Source organism: Hylobates moloch, unplaced genomic scaffold, assembly GCF_009828535.3.
Source record: "Hylobates moloch isolate HMO894 unplaced genomic scaffold, HMol_V3 SCAFFOLD_13, whole genome shotgun sequence".
NCBI lineage: Eukaryota > Metazoa > Chordata > Mammalia > Primates > Hylobatidae > Hylobates > Hylobates moloch.
The window spans coordinates 39405189-39427984 of record NW_026652288.1 but is presented as its reverse complement, the minus strand read 5'-3'; the positions used below and the strand labels follow the sequence as shown (position 1 = coordinate 39427984).

At 42.4% G+C, this 22796-nt stretch overlaps 1 protein-coding gene and 1 pseudogene across 7 annotated transcripts in view; both read right to left on the bottom strand.

The window, feature by feature from the left end:
- The window catches only part of LOC116480763 (prohibitin 1-like), a 28902-nt pseudogene extending 24674 nt beyond the window's left edge, over positions 1 to 4228 (bottom strand).
- A 92-nt stretch (positions 4229 to 4320) lies between these two features.
- Positions 4321 to 22796, bottom strand: part of ZNF607 (zinc finger protein 607) — a 40623-nt gene continuing 22147 nt past the window's right edge. For 2 of the 7 annotated variants that reach the window (XM_058426258.1, XM_058426257.1), the window contains exons 2-5: positions 16155 to 16236; positions 14246 to 14372; positions 12439 to 12537; positions 4321 to 6229 (exon numbers count right to left, since the gene is read on the bottom strand). In XM_058426258.1, coding sequence (XP_058282241.1) covers positions 4374 to 6229; positions 12439 to 12537; positions 14246 to 14372; positions 16155 to 16163 — 2091 coding nt within the window. In that variant the 5' untranslated portion in view covers positions 16164 to 16236 and the 3' untranslated portion in view covers positions 4321 to 4373. Of the gene's footprint in view, positions 6230 to 12438; positions 12538 to 14245; positions 14382 to 16154; positions 16237 to 22796 lie in introns of those variants that run through there. The other 5 variants (XM_058426259.1, XM_032173078.2, XM_032173079.2 and 2 more) reach the window with 5 other exon arrangements.

Genomic DNA, 22796 nt, shown 5'->3' with positions numbered 1-22796 from the left:
TTTGGGAGGTTAAGGCAGCTGGATTGCTTGAGGCCAGAAGTTTAAGAGCAGCCTGGGCAAAACAGTGAGACCCCATGCCTACAAAAAGAAATTTTTTTTTTTTAATTAGCTGGGCCTGATGGTCTACACCCGTAATCCCAGCTACTCCAGAGGCTGAGGCCAGAGGATCACTTGAGCCCAAGAGCTATGATGGCATAACTACAGTGCAGCCTGGGCCACAGACCTAGACCCTGTCTTAAAAAAGAAAGAAAAAGGCCAGACGCAGTGGCTAACACCTGTAATCCCAGCACGTTGGGAGGCCGAGGCGGGCAGATCACCTGACGTCAGCAGTTCAAGACCAGCCTGGCCAACGTGGTGAAACCCCGTCTCAACTAAAAATACAAAAATTAGCCAGGCATGGTGGTGTGCACCTGTAATCCCAGCTACTCAGGAGGCTGAGGCAGGAGAATGGCTTGAACCTGGGAGGCGGAGATTGCAATGAGCCGAGATTGCACCATTGCACTCCAGCCTGGGTGACAAGAGCGAGACTCCGTCTCAAAGAAAAGAGTCCGGGCATGGTGGCTCATGCCTGTAATCCCAGCACTTTGGGAGGCCGAGGTGAGTGGATTACCTGAGGTTATGAGTTCAAGCCTGGCCAACATAGTGAAACCCCATCTCTACTAAAAACACAAAAATTGGCGGGTGTGGTGGCACTTGCCTGTAATCCCAGCTACTTGGGAGGCTGAGGCAGGAGCATCACTTGAACCCAGGAGGCAGAGGTTGCAGTGAGCCAAGACATGGCCACTGTACTCCAGCCCGGGCCACAGAGCCAGACTGCATCTCAAAAAAAAAAAAAAAAAAAAAAAAAAAGAAAAGAAAAAGAAACAAAGTGAGACAATAGTAAAAGGCAGTAAAGACAGATTTTATTCAGTAATAACTACTGCATTAGGGAACAGAATCCAGTGTGAACTGAGCTCCACTTTGGGAAACAAAAATCAGGAGTTGTTGAAAATGCTGGGGTGTACTAAAGAAGACACTGAAAGGTGTTAAGGGGGAGTTTGGTCCATATGACTAAGGCATCAGGGTTTTTTGTTGTTGTTGTTTTTTAACTAATTGATATTTATACAGAGTAGAAACAAACTTCTTGTATCTTTATGACTGAGGTAGTTGTGAAAGTTGGAGCAAGACAGCCACCAAAGTTAGGCCCTTACACTCCCACAGGAACTGAGAGGCTGGAGCAAGAGCTGGCTCCCTGAATGTTGCATTTCTATCTCAGCTCTCTGAGGAGACAGCTCTTGGTGGTAGACTTACATCTCAAAGGGGCAGAGAAATGGTTTATAATTGCAAGCTTTCTAAAGTAACTGCTTTAAGAGGGGGCTTAAGGACCTATCACTATTTTCAGGTTTTGGCTGGAACAGTATGTTTTCAGAACAGCATTGAGCTTTCTCAGGCAGGTTTTTTTTTTTTTTTTTTGAGATGGAGTCTTGCTCTGTCACCCAAGCTGGAGTGCAGTGGCATGATCTCAGCTCACCGCAATCGCCGCCTCCCAGGTTCAAACAATTCTCCTGCCTCAGCTTCCTGAGTAGCTGGAATTACAGGCACCTGCCACCACGCCCAGCTAATTTTTGCATTTTTAGTAGAGATGGGGTTTCTTTTTTTTTTTTGAGACGGAGTCTCGCTCTGTTGCCCAGGCTGGAGTGCAGTGGCGCAATCTCAGCTCACTGCAAGCTCCGCCTCTCCCGGGTTCACGCCATTCTCCTGCCTCAGCCTCTCCGAGTAGCTGGGACTACAGGCACCCGCCACCACGCCCGGCTAATTTTTTTGTATTTTTAATAGAGACGGGGTTTCACCATGGTCTCGATCTCCTGACCTCGTGATCCGCCCACCTCGGCCTCCCAAAGTGCTGGGATTACAAGCGTGAGCCACCGCGCCCGGCCGAGATGGGGTTTCACCATGTTGGTCAGGCTGGTCTTGAACTCCTGACCTCCAGTGATCCACCTGCCTTGGCCTCCCAAAGTGCTGGGATTACAGGTGTGAGCCACACTGCCCAGCTTACATCTGAATTTCATTTCAGGATTAAGTGTCTGATTCACCTAAACAGATTGAAATCCCAAAGTGCTGGGATTACAGGCGTGAGCCACACTGCCCAGCTTACATCTGAATTTCATTTCAGGATTAAGTGTCTGATTCACCTAAACAGATTAAGTGTCTGATTCACCTAACAGAATGAAAGCCCTCTTATGGTTTTTACTTATTATCTGTTAACCCAGAATGAATTCAAATTTAAAAAGCATAAAACTTTTTTGAATTCATTAAACTTGAATGGTTAATGGTTTTCATTTCATCAAATTGCACTAAAAATAACACAAGTAATGATATTATTATATACAGAAGCTAATGTATATTGAACATAACAGTATATTTCATGTAGCTTCCCATAACTTTTTCATGTACTAACACATGTAATTCTTTTTTTTAGAGATCTGAAGTGATTTTACCTTTGTTTCCTTCACTTTAAGCCAATCATGAAATTTCAGTGATTTCTGGGGTGAGGGCGGAATGAAGGTGGTATTACAAATAATCGAGGCTGTGGCCCAGTTGCCTCACAGAGGTGCAGGTAGGCTGGACCCTCACTAGGGCAGCTGGAGGAGCACGGACTGCCCCGCGGCAGGCAGGTGATGTTCCGAGAGCGTGAGAGCTGATATGCAATGTCTTCTGCAGCTTCCAACTTGCACAGCTCGCTCAGGCTGTCCCCTGCAGTGGACAGTGAGTTGGCGATCAGCTCAGCTGCCTTGGAGTCACCCTCAGCAGAGATGATGGCCGCCTTTTTCTGCGGCTCAGCCTTTTCCACCACAAATTTGGCACTCTCTGCTTCCTGGGGGGCCACCTGTTTGGCTTCTACCGCTTCTGTTAACTCCTTCACGAAGGTCAGATGTGTCAAAGACACGTCGTCCAGAATAAGCCCAAAGGTGGCTGCTCACTCCATAAGGTCGTTGCTCACCTGGCTGGAGACCAGCTCCCTCTGGGTGATCAGTTCTCCAGCATCAAAGCGAGCCACCAGTGACTTGAGGATCTCAGTGGTGATGAACGGCAGCACACGCTCATCATAGTCCTCTCTGACGCTGGTGAAGACGCGAGGAAGCTGGCTAGTGACGGGCTGGAAGAGGATGCACAGTGTGATGTTGACATTCTGTAAATCTTTGCTACCAGTGATGACTGGCACATTACGTGGTTGAGAACAGCAGTCAAATATAATTGGTTTTTGTACCCATAGGATGAGAAAGTGAGTCCCTTCCCCTACAACAATGTTCTGTACTCCATGGAATCGGTCAAAGATGACAGCTCTGTGCCCAGCATCCACATTATATAAGGCAGAGTTCACCATGCCTCCAACAGCTAAAGCCAGGCCAAACTTGCCGATGGACTCAAACACTTTGGCAGCCATGTTTCTTCTGTGGGAGCCTCTCACACCTGCTTCCACTCTGACCTCCACATCTAACTCATGTAATTCTAACAGCACTACACTATAGGTACAACTATCACCATTTATATATGATCCCCAGAAGGGATAAATATCTTCCCTCATATCATCCCAGCTATAAGAAGCAGATCTTGATCATGAGCATTAAATATGCAGAATGGCTAAATAGCCTTTCTCATCATCGCTTATATCGACAGAGGTTTCCTGTGTAATGGCTTTTCCCAGGTTTAACAATAAATGATTGTTGCTGGAAGATGTTTACATGCAAGTATAAAGAATGGTTTCCTACGTTCTCTCAGTTTTCCTCTACTATGAATATTTGGCAATCCAAAACTAGAAGAATATCAGAAAAGTTTTCTGTTATTAAAAAAATACATTATAAATTCTCTGAATCTGAGTTAACACAGGTCATACCAAAGAAACTGCATATATTATTTACATTTTGAAAAGTTCACACCAATACAAATTGATGCCTAATAAAAACTGAACTGTGGCCGGGCACAGTGGCTCACGCTTGTAATCCCAGCACTTTGGGAGGCCGAGGCGGGCAGATCACGAGGTCAGGAGATCGAGACCACGGTGAAACCCCGTCGCTACTAAAAATACAAAAAAATTAGCCGGGCGTGGTGGCGGACGCCTGTAGTCGCAGCTACTCGGAGAGGCTGAGGCAGGAGAATGGCGTGAACCCAGGAGAGGCGGAGCTTGCAGTGAGCCGAGATCGCGCCACTGCACTCCAGCCTGGGCGACATGTTGAGCGAGACTCTGTCTCAAAAAAAAAAAAAAAAAAAAAAAAAAAAAAACTGAACTGTATCTCAAAGCCATTCCACATTGTCTTCATTCAAATTGTTCAGTGGGATAAATCCATTGACACAATGTGCTTTCTTTACTACCTGTATATGCTACAATTTCTCTATCAAATATGAATTCTCTGATGTACTTCAAGGATGGATCTAAGCCTAAAGGACCTTCTGCATTTGTTACATTTAAAGGGCTTCTCACCAGTGTGAACTCTATGATGTACACTAAGTTCATGGCTACTATTAAAAGCTTTCCCACACTCTTCACACATATAGGGATTTCCATCAGCATGAACCCTTTCATGTCTAACAAGATATGAGGCACAGCGAAATGCCTTCCCACATCTTTTACATTCATAGGGCTTATCACCGGTATGAATTCTCTCATGTATAAGAAGATGTGAAGCATGACTAAAAGTTTCCCCACATTCTTTACATTCATAGGACTTTTCACCAGCATGAGTTTGGTCATGATATATGAGGCTTGTGGCATGACGAAAGGCCTTGCCACATTCCTTACATTCGTAGGGTTTCTCAGCGCTATGAATATTCTGATGGGCTTTAAGTACAGAAATGAACCTAAAAGACTTCCCACATTTGTTGCATTCAAAGGGTTTCTTACCACTGTGAATACTCAGATGCTGAGTAAGTTGTCCAGATACACTAAAGGCCTTCCCACATTCCTTACATTCATAAGGTTTCTCACCAGTATGAACTCTGTGGTGTATAGTGAGTTTATGGCTATAACTAAAACCCTTCCCACACTCTTGACATACATACGGTTTCTCTCCCGTATGAATTCTCTCATGTATAACAAGATATGAGGCACAACGAAAGGACTTCCCGCATTCTTTACATTCAAAGGGTTTGTAACCAGTATGAATTCTGTTATGATGGGCAAGGTGTGCACGCTGACTGAAGGCCTTCGCACACTCCTTACATTTGTAGGGTTTCTCACCGGTATGAATATTTTGATGTATTTTAAGGGATGAATTGAGCCTAAAGGACTTCCCACATTTGTTACATTCATAGGGTTTCTTACCACTATGAATACCCTGATGTCGAGTAAGTCGTCCATGCACACTAAAGGCTTTCCCACATTCCTCACACTTATAAGGTTTCTCAACACTTTCAAATGTATGAGGTGCAGAAAGTTGATGACCACTACTAAAAGCCTCCCCATTTTCTTTACATTCATAAGGTTTCTCCCCCGAATAAATTCTCTGATGCATGGTAAGTTGATACCTACATGTAAAGCCCTTCCCACATTCCTTGCATTCATAGGGTTTTTCTCCAGTATGAATTCTTTTATGACCCACAAGGTGGGAAAACTGACGAAAGGCCTTTCCACATTCCTTACATTCATGTGGCTTCTCTCCAGTATGAATACTCTGATGTACTTTAAGGCCTGCTTTGAGCCTAAAGGACTTCCCACATTTGTTACATTCAAAGGGCTTCTCACCAGTGTGAATACTCTGATGTCGACTAAGTCGTCCATACACACTAAAGGCCTTGCCACATTCCTTACATTCATAGGGTTTCTCACCATAATGAAATCTATGATGTACAGTAAGTTGACGGCTAGTCCTAAAAGCTTCCCCACACCCTGTACATTCATAGGGTTTCTCAACATGAACCTTCCCATGTTGAGCAAGGTTTGCAGGGTAACTGAAGACCTTCCCACATTCTTCACATTCATAAGGTTTCTCACGAGCATGAATTTTCTGATGCTCTCTAAGGTCTGTAAGATGGCTAAATGCCTTCCCAAACTCTTCACGTTGATCAGGTTCCTCACTAGTATGAATTGTTTGATGTACCATGAGTTCTGTAAGATGACTAAAGGCCTTCTGACATTCCTTACACTCATATGGTTTCTGTCCATTATGAATTCTCTGATGGAGAGTAACAGATGAGTGTTTCCTATAAAGCTTCATTTTCCCATCGCTGATTATTTCACATCTTGAATCCAAATCTAGAAGACATAAAATAAAAACATTTTGTTTATTGGATGAGAAAATGTGAATGTATTGTAGACTTAAGAGAAATTCTCACCTATTACAGATGCTGAGAACTCGAAAATACAGTTATAAAATATAAAAAATGAAAGGAGAGCTCAAAAAATGAGTTTGTGCAGTGGAGTGCAGCCTTACACACACATGCACACATACACATAAGAAACAGATTTTATTTAAATTATAAGAGTATATATACATATTTTGAAAGTATTAAAAACAATGAATGATTTTGCAGGAATATTCTTCAAAGGTGACCCTAAAAGTGAAAAGTCCAAACAGTCAATTGTCATGGATGAAATACAAAAAGCTGCTAAAAAGACAGTTATAATGGGCACATTTTACCACCTATCTTGTAATTTCTCAATATCTAAATTTTAAAAATATGCACATAAGATATTCCAGAGAAACAAACAATTCAGGAAGGGAATAGGTAACATGAACCTGAAAATATTATACAAAAAAGAAAGGAAGTCTTCAAAGACTTAGAGTTGTGAGTAAACAAAACAATAAAATTAGTAGTGTTGAATATGAATTCTAAAATTCTCTTCAAAGAATTAATATATCAGTATGTTCAATTCTTTGCCTTCTACATTTAAACTTAACTTCCTTTAAAGCAACCTTTTTCGATTACCTACTCCACCCTAACTCATTCCAGTTACCAGCTACCTGCTCTGCCCTGACTCCCGCCAAAGCGCTCACCCAGTCATTCTCTTTAAATTAGCCAATCAGAATTAGTTTAGCCTGTGCGGTCTAACCCTAACCAATAGGGGAACACCACAGCAGCAGGGGACACGTGATTCAGGGATAAGAACCCCTTCCCCTCCTTTGTCCAAATGTGTGCCCACCATTGCTCCATCGGTGAGAGTGCACCCTTCTATGCAAGTACTTTGCCTTGTTGAGAATTAAAAAAAAAGAAAATTTTATATTTGAGTGCTATTTCTTTTGTGGCATCAAAACTTTATTTATAACAGTAGCATACAAAGGTTTGGAGCCAGGCTCAATGGCTGATGCCTGTCATGCTAGCTAATATGATTGCAATATCAGAACATTAAGACAAAGCTTAGAAAAACAAACTGGAAATGATGGACAACATAGGAGATATAACCATCGGGGGGAGACAGAAAAGGATGAAAATGCAAATTATACAACTGAAACATATAATCACTAAGAGTCAGTAAACTTGATTGATCAATAAAAATTATTCAACTTGAAATGGAGAGAAAAAAATGGTTTAAAAAATTTTAGCCAGGCGCGATGGCTCATGCCTGTAATCCCAGCACTTTGTGAGGCTGAGGCAGGTGAATCACCTGATGTCAGGAGTTCAAGACCAGCCTGGCCAACATAGTGAAATCCTGTCTCTACTAAAAATATAAAAAAGTAGCTGGGTGTGGTGGCAGGCACCTGTAATCCCAGCTACTCGGGAGGCTGAGGCAAGGAAATCACTTGAACCTGGGAGGTGGAGGTTGCAGTGAGCCGAGATTGCGCCATTGCACTCCAGCCTGGGCAACAAGAGTGAAACTCCATCTCAAAAAAAAAGAAGAAAAAATTTGTAAAGAGCTGTGGGAATAAATCAAAAGATATGATTGAAATTATAAACTAAAAAACAAAGATTTTGGCAGAAAAAATATCTCGGAAATAGCAAATGAAAACATCCCAAATTTAGTGAAAGAAATAAATTTGTAGAATTTGGCCGGGCGCGGTGGCTCACACTTGTAATCCCAGCACTTTGGGAGGCCAAGGCGGGCGGATCACGAGGTCAGGAGATCGAGACCACGGTGAAACCCTGTCTCTACTAAAAATACAAAAAATTAGCTGGGTGTGGTGGCATGCATCTGTAGTCCCAGCTACTCGGAGGCTGAAGCAGGAGAATCACTTGAGCCCCAAAGCAGGAGAATCGCTTGAACCCCGGAGGCGGAGGTTGCAGTGAGCCGAGACCACGCCATTGCACTCCAGCCTGGGTGACAGTGAGACTCCGTCTCAAAAAAAAAAAAAAAAAGAAAAAAGAAAAAAATATATAGCTGGAAATGGAAATATTTTTCTAGAAACAATTCCCAGAACAAGTACACAAAAACACGGTAAAAATATACAAGATTTGCACAGTATCAACCAAGAAACTACATGAGATATTCACAGAACATTCCACCCAACTCCAACATATACAATATTCTCAGGCACATATGGAATATTTGCCAAGAGGGCCCATACAGTACCTAAAACAAATCTCAATTATTATTTAAAATAATTCAAGTTATAAAAAGCATGTTCTCTGATCACAATGGCACTAATTATAAATCACTAACCAACACTGAAACATCCTTAACTGTTTGGAAAACAAACCAACACACTTCTAAATAAACCATAGGTCAAAGAAGAAATCAAGAAGGTAATTAGCAATCTGAACTGAATCAAAATGGAAACACAATGTATCAAATTTTATGGAATACTAACTAATAAAGAACTACCTACGGGAAATTTACAACACTAACACCTATGTTAGCATAAAAAGACAACAAAAAAAGATCTCAGCTGGCCGGGCGAGGTGGCTTATGCCTATAATCCCAGCATTTTGGGAGGCCGAGGCGGGTGGATCACGAGGTCAGAAGGTCGAGACCATCCTGGCTAACACGGTGAAACCCCGTCTCTATTAAAAATACAAAAAATTAGCCGGGCTTGGTGGCGGGCGCCTGTAGTCCCAGCTATTCAAGAGGCTGAGGCAGGAGAATGGAGTGAACCTGGGAGGTGGAGCTTGCAGTGAGCCAAGATCGCACCACTGCATTCCAGCCTGGGCAACAGAGCAAGACTCTGTCTCAAAAAAACGAACAAACAAAAAAAACTCAGTCTTCACCTTAATAGAAAAAGAGGAGCAAATCAAACCCAAAGCAAAAAGAATAAAAATAATAATCATCAGAAAAAATAATAAAATAGAAAATTGAAAATCAATAGAGAAAAAAATCAATGAAACCAAAAGCCAATTCTTTGAGAAGATCAATGAAATTGATAAACCTCCACCCAAAGGGGAGAAAAGGGAAAGAAGGCATAAATGACCCATTTCAGGAATAAAAAACGGATTATCACTATAAATCATAAAGTATTATGAACAACCCCATGCCAATAAATTTGACAACTTAGATGAAATGAACAAATTCCTTGAAAGACACAGACCACCAAAGCTTGACCAAGAAGTAGATAAAGCAATGAACACTACCATCCAGTAAATAATTTAAGCTGGTCGGGCCCTTCAGAAAAGTTTGCCAGGGCCGGGCATGGTGGCTCACGCCCCAGCACTTTGGGAGGCTGAGGCAGGCAGATCATCTGAGGTAAGGAGTTTGAAACCAGCCTGGCCAACATGGTGAGACCCCGTCTCTACTAAAAATACAAAAACTAGCCAGGCGTGGTGGCGGGCGCTTATAGTCTCAGCTGCTCAGGAGGCTGAGGGGGAGAATCACTTGAACTTGGGAGGCGGAGGTTGCAGTGAGCTGAGATCACGCTACTGCACTCCAGCCTGGGCAAGAGAGCAAGACTCTGTCTCCAAATAAAAAAAAAAACTTAGATGAATGTTCAACTTCCAAGAAAAATACAAACCACCAATTTTTACTTAAGAAGAAATTGAAAATCTGAAAAAGAAAAAAATCTGTATTTCTTTCTCTTCCTCTCTTTCTCTCCCCCACCCCTGCTCCCTTCTCTCTCTTTCTCTCTCTTTTGTTCTCATAAAGTGATTAAATCAATAACCCAAACACTTCCTATAAAAACAGGTTGATGCCAGGCATGGTGGCTTACATCTGTAATCCCAGCACTTTGAGGGGCCGAGGTGGGCGGATCACCTGAGGTCAGGAATTTGAGACCAGCCTGGCCAACATGGTGAAAGCCCATCTCTACTAAAAATACAATAATTAGCTGGGCAGCACACCCATAGTTCCAGCTACTTGGGAGGCTGAGGCAGGAGAATTGCTTGAACCCAGGAGGCAGAGGTTGCAGTGAGCCAAGATCACACCACTGCTCTCCAGCCTGGGCAACAGAGTGAGACTCTGTCTCTAAATAAATAAATAAGTTAATTATTAATTCACACTTCGGTGATTCCAAAATCTCTGCCTTACCTGGGTCTGGTTTCAATGCTTTTTTTTTTATGATTTTTTTTACTTATTTTCAGCATGCCTTGTAATTTTTGTTAGAAAAAGCTGGATATGGCCGGGTGCAGTGGCTCATGCCTGTAATCCCATCACTTTGGGAGGCTGAGGCGGGTGGATCACTTGAGGTCAGGAGTTTGAGACCAGCCTGACCAATATGGTGAAACTCCGTGTCTACAAAAAAAAAAAAAAAAAAAAAAATATATATATATATATATATATATATAAATTAGCCAGGTGTGTTGGCAGGCGCCTGTAATCCCAGCTGCTTGAGAGGCTGAGGCAGGAGAACTGCTTGAACCCAGAAGGTGGAGGTTGCAGTGAGCCAAAATCCCACCGCTACTTTTTTCCAGATTGGGTGACAGAGCAAGACTCCATCTCAAAAGACGGAAAGGAGAAAGGGGGAAGGGGAAAGGGGTAAGGGAGAAGGGAAAGGAAAAAGAAAAGAAAAGAAAGAGAAATAGCTGGACATGATGTGTCCCGTAACAGGAACTGAGGTGAATACACCTTCAGTGTAAAGTTTGAGGTTCGTCTGCATAGGAGTTAGGCTGTGTTCACCGTGCTATAGCTGTTTGTGATGCAGCTTCAATTCTTCCAGTCTTTATTTATGTCTTCTCTTTTGTCTTTGGGTTTCCCTAGCAATTCTTTCTTAAATGGCGACTGTCTTGCAGGTCTCTCAGTTGGAATCCACAATTTTTATTCTGTAGCTCTGCTGATAAGGAGGTAAAGTATTGCAGAGGGGACGCTTTCTGTAATCTTACGATTAGCACTCTCTTCCCCACTGTGGCCAGACGGCTCGGGTAGTAACCTTGGCAAGAGTTTCTTAATTTTTTTTTTTGAGACAGGGTCCCACTCTGTCACCCAGGTTGGAGTGTGATATTGTGATCTCAGCTCACTGCAACCTCTGCCTCCAAGGCTCAAGCGATCCTCCCACCTTAGCCTCCCAAGTAACTGGGATTATAGGCAGTGCCACCACACCTAGCTAATTTTTCATATTTAGGTTGGAGTATGGTGTTGTGATCTCAGCTCACTGCAACCTCTGCCCAAGCCTCAAGTGATCCTCCCACATTAGCATCCCAAGTAACTGGGATTATAGGCAGCGCCACCACACCTAGCTAATTTTTCATATTTTTTGTAGAGACAGGGTTTCGCCATGTTGGCCAGGGTGGTCTTGAACTCACGTCTTCAAGTGATCTGCCTGCCTCGGCCTACCAAAGTGCTGGGATTACAGGTGTGAGCCACTGAGCACTGGCCAAAATTCACTTTTCTTGATATACAGTTCTACGAGATTTGGAAAATGAACATGGTTGTTCATAACCACAATGAGGATATAGAACAGGCCAGGCGAGATGGCTCACACTTGTAATCCTGGCACTTTGGGAGGCTGAGACGGGTGGATCGCTTGAGCCCAGAAGTTCAAGACCAGCCTGGGCAACATAGTGAGACCCTGTCTCTACAAAAATACAAAAATTAGCTGGGTGTGGTGGCGCACACCTGTGGTCCCAGATACTTCAGAGGATAAGACTGTGCCACTACATTCCTGCTCTGGGTGACAGAGTGAGACCTTATCTCAAAAACAAAAAAAAGGTTGGGTAGGGGGATATAGAACAATTCTGGGCCAGGCACGGTGGTTCACACCTATAATCCCAGCATTTTGGGAGTCTGAGGCAAGGGGAACACTTCAGCCCAGGAGTTTGACAACAGCCTGGGCAATGTAGGGAGACTTCATCTCTAAAGAAAAAAAAATTAGCCAGGTGTGGTGGTATGCACTTGTGCTCCCAGCTACTGTGGGGGATTACCTCAGGTGATCTGCCCGCCTCAGCCTCCCAGAGTGCTGGGATTACAAGTGTGAGCCACCACGCTGGGTCTTTGTTGGCTATTTCATGCTGAGATATCCATTTGTTCTCCACATCAGAAGCCTCCTCGCTGAGAAGGGAACTTTATGACCAATGTTTCAAGGATGCGTTTACCAGATGAGATGACCACTTCCACGAGGGCTATTTACATACAAAAATGGCTGCCCCTGCCTGACTTGCTCTTACCTGTACACTCTCCTCTTGTTTCTTCCCTCACAATCATCCATGGCTCTTTTCCTTGCTCCAATAAGGTGATTAAATCTGGCTTAGATATGGAATGTCCTGCTTACAAAGAAAAGAAGAGCCACAAAATACGGAAATCAACTTTGAAGGTCAAATTTAAAATTACAATTGCAATAAATGAAAGGTCAAAGTGATACTGAATAAGATTTTAGAGAAGAGTGAGGGAAATAAAGAAAAAGATCACCCAGGGAGAGTCAATGTTTTTGTTTGCTGGTTTTCAAAAAAAAAAACTTTTTTTTTTTTTTTTTTGCAACGGAGTCTCACTCTGTCACCCAGGCTGGAGTGCAATGGTGCCATCTCGGCACACCGCACCCTCCGCCTCCCGGGTTAAAGTGATTCTCCTGCCTCAGTCTCCTGAGTAGCTGGGATTACAGGCGTGCACCACCACGCCTGGCTAAATTTTGTATTTTTAGTAGAAATGAGGTTTCACCATGTTGGCCAGGCTGGTCTCGAACTCCTGACCTTGTGATACGCTCATCTGGGCCTCCTAAAGCACTGGGATTACAGGCGTGAGCCACCGTGCCCAGTCTCAAAAGAAGTTTAAACTTATATGTCCTCTAACTGTAGAAAGCAAGCATAAAGTGGTTGAAAACACACACTCTAAAGTTCTGGGATTGGCTGGGTGTGGTGGCTCACGCCTGTAACCCCAGCACTTTGGGAGGCCGATGTGGACGGCTCACCTGAGGTCAGGAGTTGGAGACCAGCCTGGCCAATATGGCGAAACCCCGCCTCTACTAAAAATATAAAAATTATCTGTAGGTGTGGTGGTAGTGCCTGTAATCCCAGCTACTAAGGAGGGTGAGGCAGGAGAATCACTTTAACCCGGGAGGCGGAGGTTGCAGTAAGCTAAGATCGCACCACAGCACTCCAGCCTGGGTGACAGAAGACTCCGTCTCAAAAAAAAAAAAAAAAAAAAAAGCCTGGGATCAATTCCTGACTCTGTCACCTTCCAGCTGTGTGTGACCTTGGGCAAGTTACTTACACTGCTGCTCAGTATTCTCACTTATAAAATTGGGAAAATAATAAAGCTGTTGGGAGTATTAAATTACTTGATATATGAGTAAATAATTAGAAAAATGTCGGTGTGGAAATCACAATGCTAGCTGTTCACATTATGCTACTGCAATTATTTTACAAAGAGTATACAAGAAGAGATATCTGTAGCATATTCATCCCATTTGACATGTGACTTTCATGGATTATAAGCTTCAACCATAAATCAAATGAATTCTGTCTCAGGAAATGGACTGCTTCCTCCTCAATTTTAAGTAAGTTTCATTTATCCAATCCACCACTCTATGCCTATATGAACAGTCTATCTCTTTCGATAATAATGGCAATTCAGCACCCTCTTTCAAACTAATATCGCTGCAAATGGATCAGATAATAAAATGGAGCACTACAGCAATTCCGTGCACAAAATAAATAAGAAACCTGAACGCCCTGACAATGGTTCTACAATGAACACCAGAAAATTCTAAGCTAAACCACTGGTTCAACCCACTTACTGGGTTAAAGAGACAAAAAAAAGAAGTATCAGAGGGAGGTGTGAATGTCACTGCAAGAGAAGATGAAAGTGTTGAAAGGACCTGCCATTGCTGACTCAAAGCTGAAACCACCTCAATAGAAATAGAGAAAATAAATTTAGTTTCTTAAAAGGCAGCCCTGAAAATCACAACAGAAAAAGAACGTATCCTACAAAACAGATGATTCTAAATTATTCTAAATCATTCCAGGTCGATAAACATACCCAATGAGACTAAGTTATCGTAGTTCTCCATCATCACCTCCTGGTACAAGGTCTTCTGAACCACGTTGAGATATTCCCACTCCTGATGAGAGAAGTCTATGGCCACATCCCCAAATGTTATTGATCCCTGAAACATCAAACCCATGTATTACTGGGGAAATTACAAAATGGAGTGGAGGGGCCGGGCACAGCGGCTCACGCCTATAATCCCAGCACTTTAGGAGGCCGAGGTGGGCGGATCATGAGGTCAAGAGATCAAGACCATCATGGCCAACATGGTGAAACCCCGTCTCTACTAAAATACAAAAAATTAGCTGTGTGTGGTAGCGCATGCCTGCACTCCCAGCTACTCGGGAGGCTGAGATAGGGGAATCACTTAAACCTGGGAGGTGGAGGTTGTGAGCCGATATCGCGCCACTGCACTCCAGCCTGGCGACAGAGCGAGACTCCGTCTCAAAAAAATTAAAAGAAAATGGAGTGGATGGCCGGGCGCGGTGGCTCATGCCTGTAATTCCAGAACTTTGGGAGGCCGAGGCGGGCAGATTACCTGAGGTCGGGAGTTCAAGACCAGCCTGACCAAGATGGAAAAACCCTGTCTCTACTAAAAAAACCACAAAATTAGCCAGTGTGGTGGCACATGCCTGTAATCTCAGCTACTCAGGAGGCTGAGGCAGGAGAATCGCTTGAGCCCGGGAGGCAGAGGTTGTGGTGACCTGAGAATGCTCCATTGCACTCCAGCCTGGGCAACAAGAGCGAAACTCCATCTCAAAAAAAAAGAAAAGAAAAGAAAAACGAAAATGGAGTGGAGGAGATGAAGGACTGCATTGCAGCTGAAGAGCAATATAAACAGCACACAGACCAGAAATCTATGCTATCAGGGAGGGGAATGAAGCAGAATTTATACATATTTTTGAAGAAGCTTGAAACACAAACAAAACTTTCTGCCTGTTCTGGGACATTTCTTAGGTATCTGACCTTTTTGAAAATGACAAAATAATAATGTTTTTCTGTTAAACTAAATCATTATTATGCACATACCTGGTGGTATCTGCCTCATAACTTCTTAATCAATGTGTGTTAACTGAGGAATATTTTGACTTGGAAGAGAATTTAAACTTTTAATCAAGAGATGTTTTATGCAAAATATGGTACAGATTCTCAATTTTAGAAAACTAGGTTTCCTGTGACCTCGTGGTGCAACAATAGCGCATCTGACTCATGCATCTGACTCCAGAAAACTAGGTTTCCTTAAAATTAATAATTTCTTCAAGCATCAAGTACTTCATTACATTAAATCTTACCATGAGCATTTTTGTTTGTTTTGACAAAGGATTTTATCATGACATCATTATTTTATGGTATTTGTTTTTCAGGACTTTCTATCCAAATCCATGACTTCTGTGTTTACAAGTTCCAATCCAATAGACTAATTCACACGAAACATGAGATTTTACCCTACCAGAAGATTTAGATCCTTCAATGCCAATTTCCACCTCATCTAGCTGAAAAATTCAGATGTCTGGAAAATTTCAAAGACTTCCCATGGATGGTCAAATGGAACTGTTGTCTCAATCGCAACAAATGACAAAACCAACCTGAAATACGTATTATCTGTGCTCAAAGAACTTGACTCCTTTCCTCTGTATCACTGCCCAAAATAGAAGAATGGGCACCTAGAGGACATTGAGTAATTTGGTCAATAACAACATGAATGCTAGTGAATTTGCAGTGGCCCACCTAGCGAGGATGCTGGGTGATGTGGTACATATTTTACAGGAAGAATGAGAACTGGAGATTAGGTTAACTGAGCACCGTCTCACGAAGGTGACTTCAGGAAAAATGATGAAAAGACATACATGACCTAAAAAATCACACACAAACCTCAACATGGTGAGAAATATCAACTTACACAGGCCATGGTTTGAGACAGGCAAGAGTTGATCAGTCCTCAGGGTTTCTCTACCAGAAGAGCAAAGTCAAAGAACCAAGATCTGAAAGAAGAGAAGACCTTGAGACCAGCTGTGCTTTAGTGGTCCCCATAGGACTCAAGGTAATAGTAATGTTTTCCTCTTCCATTCCAAGTTACAAACTACCTCCTCTCACATACAATTTGGGAAGATTAAGATGCTGGATAAACCCATTTCCTCCCCCACTACCCAAGGATCTCACCTACACAGAGTCATACATTAGAAACATACTGTCATGGAAACCAGACCCAGATAATTCAGTAGGAAATTTTCTGGCCAATGTACGATGTTGGTGAGGCAGATGGGGACCTCAGATTAGGCAGCCCTGTCCTGCTTTGAGCAGAACTCCCTCTTTCCATTCCCTCCTTTAAGGGTAAAAACAGGGAACATCATCCATACCAGAACCTCTTTTTAGTCTTGAAATTGGGGAAATTGGTCAAGATATTGGAGTGTTCAGCATTCTAAGCCTAGCAAAGCTTCCTAGTTAAATATGTAACAGACTATCACTGTCCTAGAATACAAAGTAGTCATTAAATGTGAAATTGAAAAAAATTCAAGGACATGAAAAATATCAGAAACAATGTCAACAGAAAGATCAGACTGACCAATACATTTATTTTTGTAAAATATATAAATACATATCCATCAATACAGAGAGAAAGGCTGGCAGAGAGATAATCATAAAATAGGCAAGGTGGCATGCACCTGTAGTCCCAGCTACCCAGGAGGCTGAGGTGAGAGGATCATTTGAGCCCAGGAGTTCAAGGTTGCAGTGAGCCATGATTGTGCTACTGAACTCTAGCCTGGGTGACAGAGCAAGACTCTGTCTCCAACAAACAAAAAAGTGCTTATAGTCATAGTGCTTATATCTCACTATGTATTCCATTTTGGCTGAATACATGAAACAACTAAAGAAAACTAAAGGAAAAGTAAATAAACCTTTGCTTAGCAACTTACCATAATCAGAGTTTGATAAATAGCATTCCCTATACTTTTGTGTGGCTCTTGATTTTTTCATTATTAATACTTCCTTCATGATTATTGTAAGCATGGACATATTAACTTGAAACGTGTATGTGTTTCCAATTTGTTAAGGTGGGAATTTCAACAAAATTATTTTTTCTCTAAATTTAAAATCATTTTACTGAATGGCTTATCTTCTGTGGGTTCCTTTGGGTCCCCAAACCTAAACTCACTTCATCACTGGTTCTCAGATATGTTAGAATTGTGTCTCCAACAACATGGGGAACTGTCCCTGAGTAATCTCCTCTGTGAATGGATGATGGTCTCAATACATCTTTATTTCAGGTCTTCTTAACAGAAGGGTTTATTTTGTTCCTAAATCTGGCAGGTAGGTCAGGATATCCTCTAGATAGCTGCTGAATTTCCTCATGCAATTAATTTTGCTTTCTATCTAGTATCATTACAGTGAAAACTACAAGGTTTAAAAGATGTAGTATAAAACCCGTTTATCACCATACATAGCCCATAGACTTAGTGTAATTTGTTCATAGCCTGACTATTGCAATAGTTAGACTGATGTCTCTGTTATGTGACATCACCAAGTACTTCACCTAAATCTCTCCAGACTCTATCACACACTGCCTTAAACTTCCTCCTATTCAGATTTGACTTTCCTTCATAGATTGTAAAAGTATTTCAAAGGAAGCAACTCATCTTTTCAGTGATTGTCCCATTTCAAATACTGCAATTTTCAGGTGTGGCATAGTAGAAGCACTTAATAAAAGTCTGATTTTTTTTTTTTTTTTTTTTTTTGAGACAAAGTTTTACTCTTTTGCCCAGGCTGGAGTGCAGTGGCACGATCTTGGCTCAGTGCAACCTCCGCCTTCTGGTTTCAAGCGGTTCTCCTGCCTCAGCCTCCCGAGTAGCTAGCTGGGATTACAGGCACCTGCCACCATACCCACCTAATTTTTGTATTTTTAGTAGAGATGGGGTTATCATCATGTTGGCCAGGCTAGTCTCAAACTCCTGACCTCGTGATCTGCCAGCCTCAGCCTCCCACAGTACTGGGATTACAGGCGTGAGCCACCATGCCCGGCCCAAAAGTCTGATTTTTTTACCACAAAATTCACAGGTACACTTGTAGGAATTTTTTAAAAGGAAATAACTATAGAAGTACACAACCAATATGTACAATACATTCATCAAAGATAATTTTTGATTATTGAAATTAAAAATACAAACATTAAAAGCACAATAGGGAGTAGGTTAAACATATTATTCTCCGGACTATGGTAACATCCCATGCCATGATTACTAAGATTGATCTTAAATCATATAATCAAAGGAAAATAGTACCAAGGATGAGTTAGTAAATAAAACAGGTTTAAAAATGTATGCACCCGGTCGGGCGCAGTGGCTCATGCCTGTAATCCCAGCACTTTGGGAGGCCGAGGTGGGCGGATCACGAGGTCAGGAGATCCAGACCATCCTGGCTAACAACAGTGAAACCCCGTCTCTACTAAAAATACAAAAAAATTAGCCGGGCGTGGTGGCGGGCAACCACTCAGGAGGCTGAGGCAGGAGAATGGCGTGAACCCGGGAGGCGGGGCTTGCAGTGAGCCAAGATCGCGCCACTGCACTCCAGAGACAGACTCCGTCTCAAAACAACAACAACAGCAGCAGCAACAACAAACATATGTACCCTATCTCTAGTAAAAAATAATTTAAAAAAATTAGCTGGGCATGGTGGCGGGTGCCTGTAATCCCAGCTACTTAGGAGGCTGAGGCACCAGATTCACTTGAACCAGGAGACCGAGGTTGCAGTGAGCCAAGATCATGCCATTGTACTCCAGCCTGGATGGCAGAGTGAGACCCCATCTCAAAAAAAAAAAAAAAGTATGCAAAAATTAGTTACGTGGTATCCTGGTGAAATTAAGAAGACAGGCTGTCTTCTCACTCTCAAGAATGATACTGAGTTTTGCCTTGAGAGATGCTAACCCATCAGTGCCTGTTTCCCTATCAGCGAATAAGGGATAGGAATATATCCTACTTAACGAGACAGTTCTGAAGATTAATCAAGATGACCTATAGAAACACTAAAAAAGTAAAATATGATAGATACTGTAATAAAATTATCATCAAATGTTAAAAGATAAAAAACACCACATGCTCAATAATCCATTATTATAAAAGGAACTTAATTCTGTTGCTTCCTGTTTTGCTTTCTTTCTTTTTTTGAAATGGAGTCGCACTCTGTCGTCCAGGATGGAGTGCAGTGGCACAATCTTGGCTCACTGCAACCTCCACCTCCCAGGTTCAAGCTATTCTCCTGCCTCAGCAATCCGAGTAGCTGGAACTACAGGCGTGTGCCACCATGCCCGGCTAATTTTTTGTACTTTTAGAAGAGATGGGGCTTCATTATGTTGACCAGGCTGGTCTAGAACTCCAGACTTAGTGATGTGCCCGCCTCAGCCTCCCAAAGTGCTGGGATTACAGGCATGAGCCACTGCGCCCAGCCGCTTCCTGTTTCTTAAAGTTTGTGCTTCATGGGCTTTCTCCTACTCATAATTCCGAATTTACAAATTTCATGGTCCACCTTTAAGAAAATACAAGTCTTCTTTAAAAAAAAAAATTAGGCTTTTTTGGCTGGGTGCGGTGGCTCACGCCTGTAATCCCAGCACTATGGGAGGCTGAGGCGGGCGGATCATCTGAGGTCAGGAGTTCAAGACCAGCCTGACCAACATGGTAAAACCCCATCTCTACTAAAAATACAAAATTAGCTGGGCATGGTGATGCATGCCTGTAATCCCAGCTACTCAGGAGGCTGAGGCATGAGAATCGCTGAACCCAGGAGGCGGATGTTGCAGTGAGCTGAGATCGTGCCACTGCACTCCAGCCTGGGCCACAGAATGAAACTCCATCTAAAAAAAAAAAAAAGAAAAAAAGATGATCAGGTAAGTAATGAGAAAATGCCCCTTTCCTTACTCCCCAGCAGGTACATAAAACAAGGAAGATACCACTCAGCCTCACATACATTCAAAGAACTGGATCTAATAAAGTGCTAGGTCAAGAATATTAAGGAGAGTGTATCTTATTTTCCTGCCAAATATAAACATTTATGTGAGTATTTGTAAATATTACAATACCTATTTGTTATTATCACTGAACTATCTTTGGAAATATAACCATACTTGCAAGACATCTGGAAATCATAGATTACCATGCTTGTCTCTGCAGTAACTTTGCATTTCTAAATTACTAATTCTGAGAGGATGTCTTCATCATTTGTGCCCTGTTAAGTTTTAAATCGCATTTTTAATACCTAAAAGGTGTAAAAACTTGGATTGTTTTTCACCTCTGAAGGAGGTCCCTGGTAGCTCCCTCTCCTCCTAAAATGCAGAGATATATGAAAGCCCATGTCAAAAGACCCAGTTACAACACATTGACTTACAGATCTAATGGGCTTTATTTGTGATTCATGAAAGGGGTAGCCTCCATTGTACAAAATAGCATAAGAGCTCCTACTGAGCAATGGAGAAACAGTGGATTTTGTAAGGTGGGAACAAATAAGAGAACTATAGAAAAAAAAATTGATTGGTGACCATCAGGCTACTTCAGTTTACTTTTTTCTGCAAGGGTTAAGCGAGGTCATTTCCTTATTATGCTGACTCGGGTAGACTGGAATCTCCTGTTTTCAGGAAAAACTGATCTGTTTGGCACTCTACCTGCTCCCTTAAAGTTTCAGTTTTGTAATGTGGCTTTTAGCATGAGTGACTTCATTTTGGTTTAATCTGGTCTGTTAGAGCCTAGTGCAGAAGCTCAGTCCAAAGTAATGGTGTCTCATCATACTGGTTTTTTATCCATGGTTGGGTTAGATTCCTTTTTCTAACTAAAAGTTGGAGTCTTTGTCTATTTCATTAATTCTCTTCTGTAAAGACAAAACTACACACAAGTGCTCACGCATGAAAACTGAAAACATATACACCCAAATTTGCAAAGTGATTATCTCTGGGCAGGGAGGTTTGGGTTATTCTAAATTTCTTCTTTGAAACTTTCTTAGGGAATGAATTTTTTTTTTTTTTTTTTTTTTTTTGAGACAGAGTCTCGCTCTGTCGCCCAGGCTGGAGTGCAGCGGCACAATCTCGGCTCACTGCAAGCTCCGCCTCCCGGGTTCACGCCATTCTCCTGCCTCAGCCTCTCCGAGTAGCTGGGACTACAGGCACCCGCCACCACACCTGGCTAATTTTTTGTATTTTTAGTAGAGACGGGGTTTCACCGTGGTCTCGATCTCCTGACCTCGTGATCTGCCCGCCTCGGCCTCCCAAAGTGCTGGGATTACAAGCGTGAGCCACCGCGCCTGGACGGGAATTAAATTTTTGTGACAAAACTGCCTTAATTCCATCAACATAAATATAACTTCAAGATATTTCAAAGTAGTAATAAACTATTTCTAAAAGTATCCTTATGGGGAGAGGGTACATGTGTCATTAAAAGAAATCTAAATATTAGGCCTAGAATGAAAAATCAGCGTGACTAAAACATGTAACTGTTTGTCTTCTTGAGCAGCCTTTAGCTGTGTTTCTTCTACATAACTAGAAACAATTCACTATATTCTTTCCTTAATGGACAGGGAAATGGCTTCTGCACATTTAATGGGAACAGGTACACAAAATAGGTCCAATAATTTGGGGCACACATCATATGCTCAGTAAATGTGGCCACAACCCTTTCATTCTTCTCTGAAAAACCAATTAAATAATCATTTTGGATACAGTCCTTGAAAAGTTTTTGCAAAATTCCATTTGCTTAATTTTTATTTTAATTTTTATTTTTTTGAGACGGAGTCTCGCTCTGTCGCCCAGGCTGGTGTGCAATGACTCGATCTCAGCTCACTGCAAGCTCCGCCTCCCAGGTTCACGCCATTCTCCTGCCTCAGTCTCCCAAGTAGCTGGGACTACAGGTGCCCACCACCACGCCCGGCTAATTTTTTGTGTTTTTAGTAGAGCCGGGGTTTCACCGTGTTAGCCAGGATGGTCTCAATCTCCTGACATGATCTGCCTGCCTCGGCCTCCCAAAATGCTGGGATTATAGGCGTAAGCCACTGTGCCAGGCCCAAAATTCCATTTTTAAAAAATAAGCTGCGGTCGGGCGTGGTGGCTCACGCCTGTAATCTCAACACTTTGGGAGGCCAAGGTGGGTGGATCACCTAAGGTTGGGAGTTCAAGACCAGCCTGACCCACATGGAGAAACCCCGTCTCTACTAAAAATACAAAAAAAAAAATAGCCGGGCATGGTGGCCCATGCTTGTAATCTCAGCTACTCAGGAGGCTGAGGCAGGAGAATCGCTTGAACCCGGGAGGCGGAGGTTGCAGTGAGCAGAGATCGCACCATTGCACTCCAGCCTGGGCAACAAGAGTGAAACTCCGTCTCAAAACAAACAAACAAAAAAAGAGCTGCATATATAGTTTGAGAAATGTGATCCACCACTGTAACTCTAAATAGTGTTAAACATTAGATCACAGCTATTTATCCTGTGACAGATTCTTTACAAACATAAATCTTATTATCTGTATAATATCCAATCCCTTGGATGTTGTATAATTTTCTTAACCATTCCCATA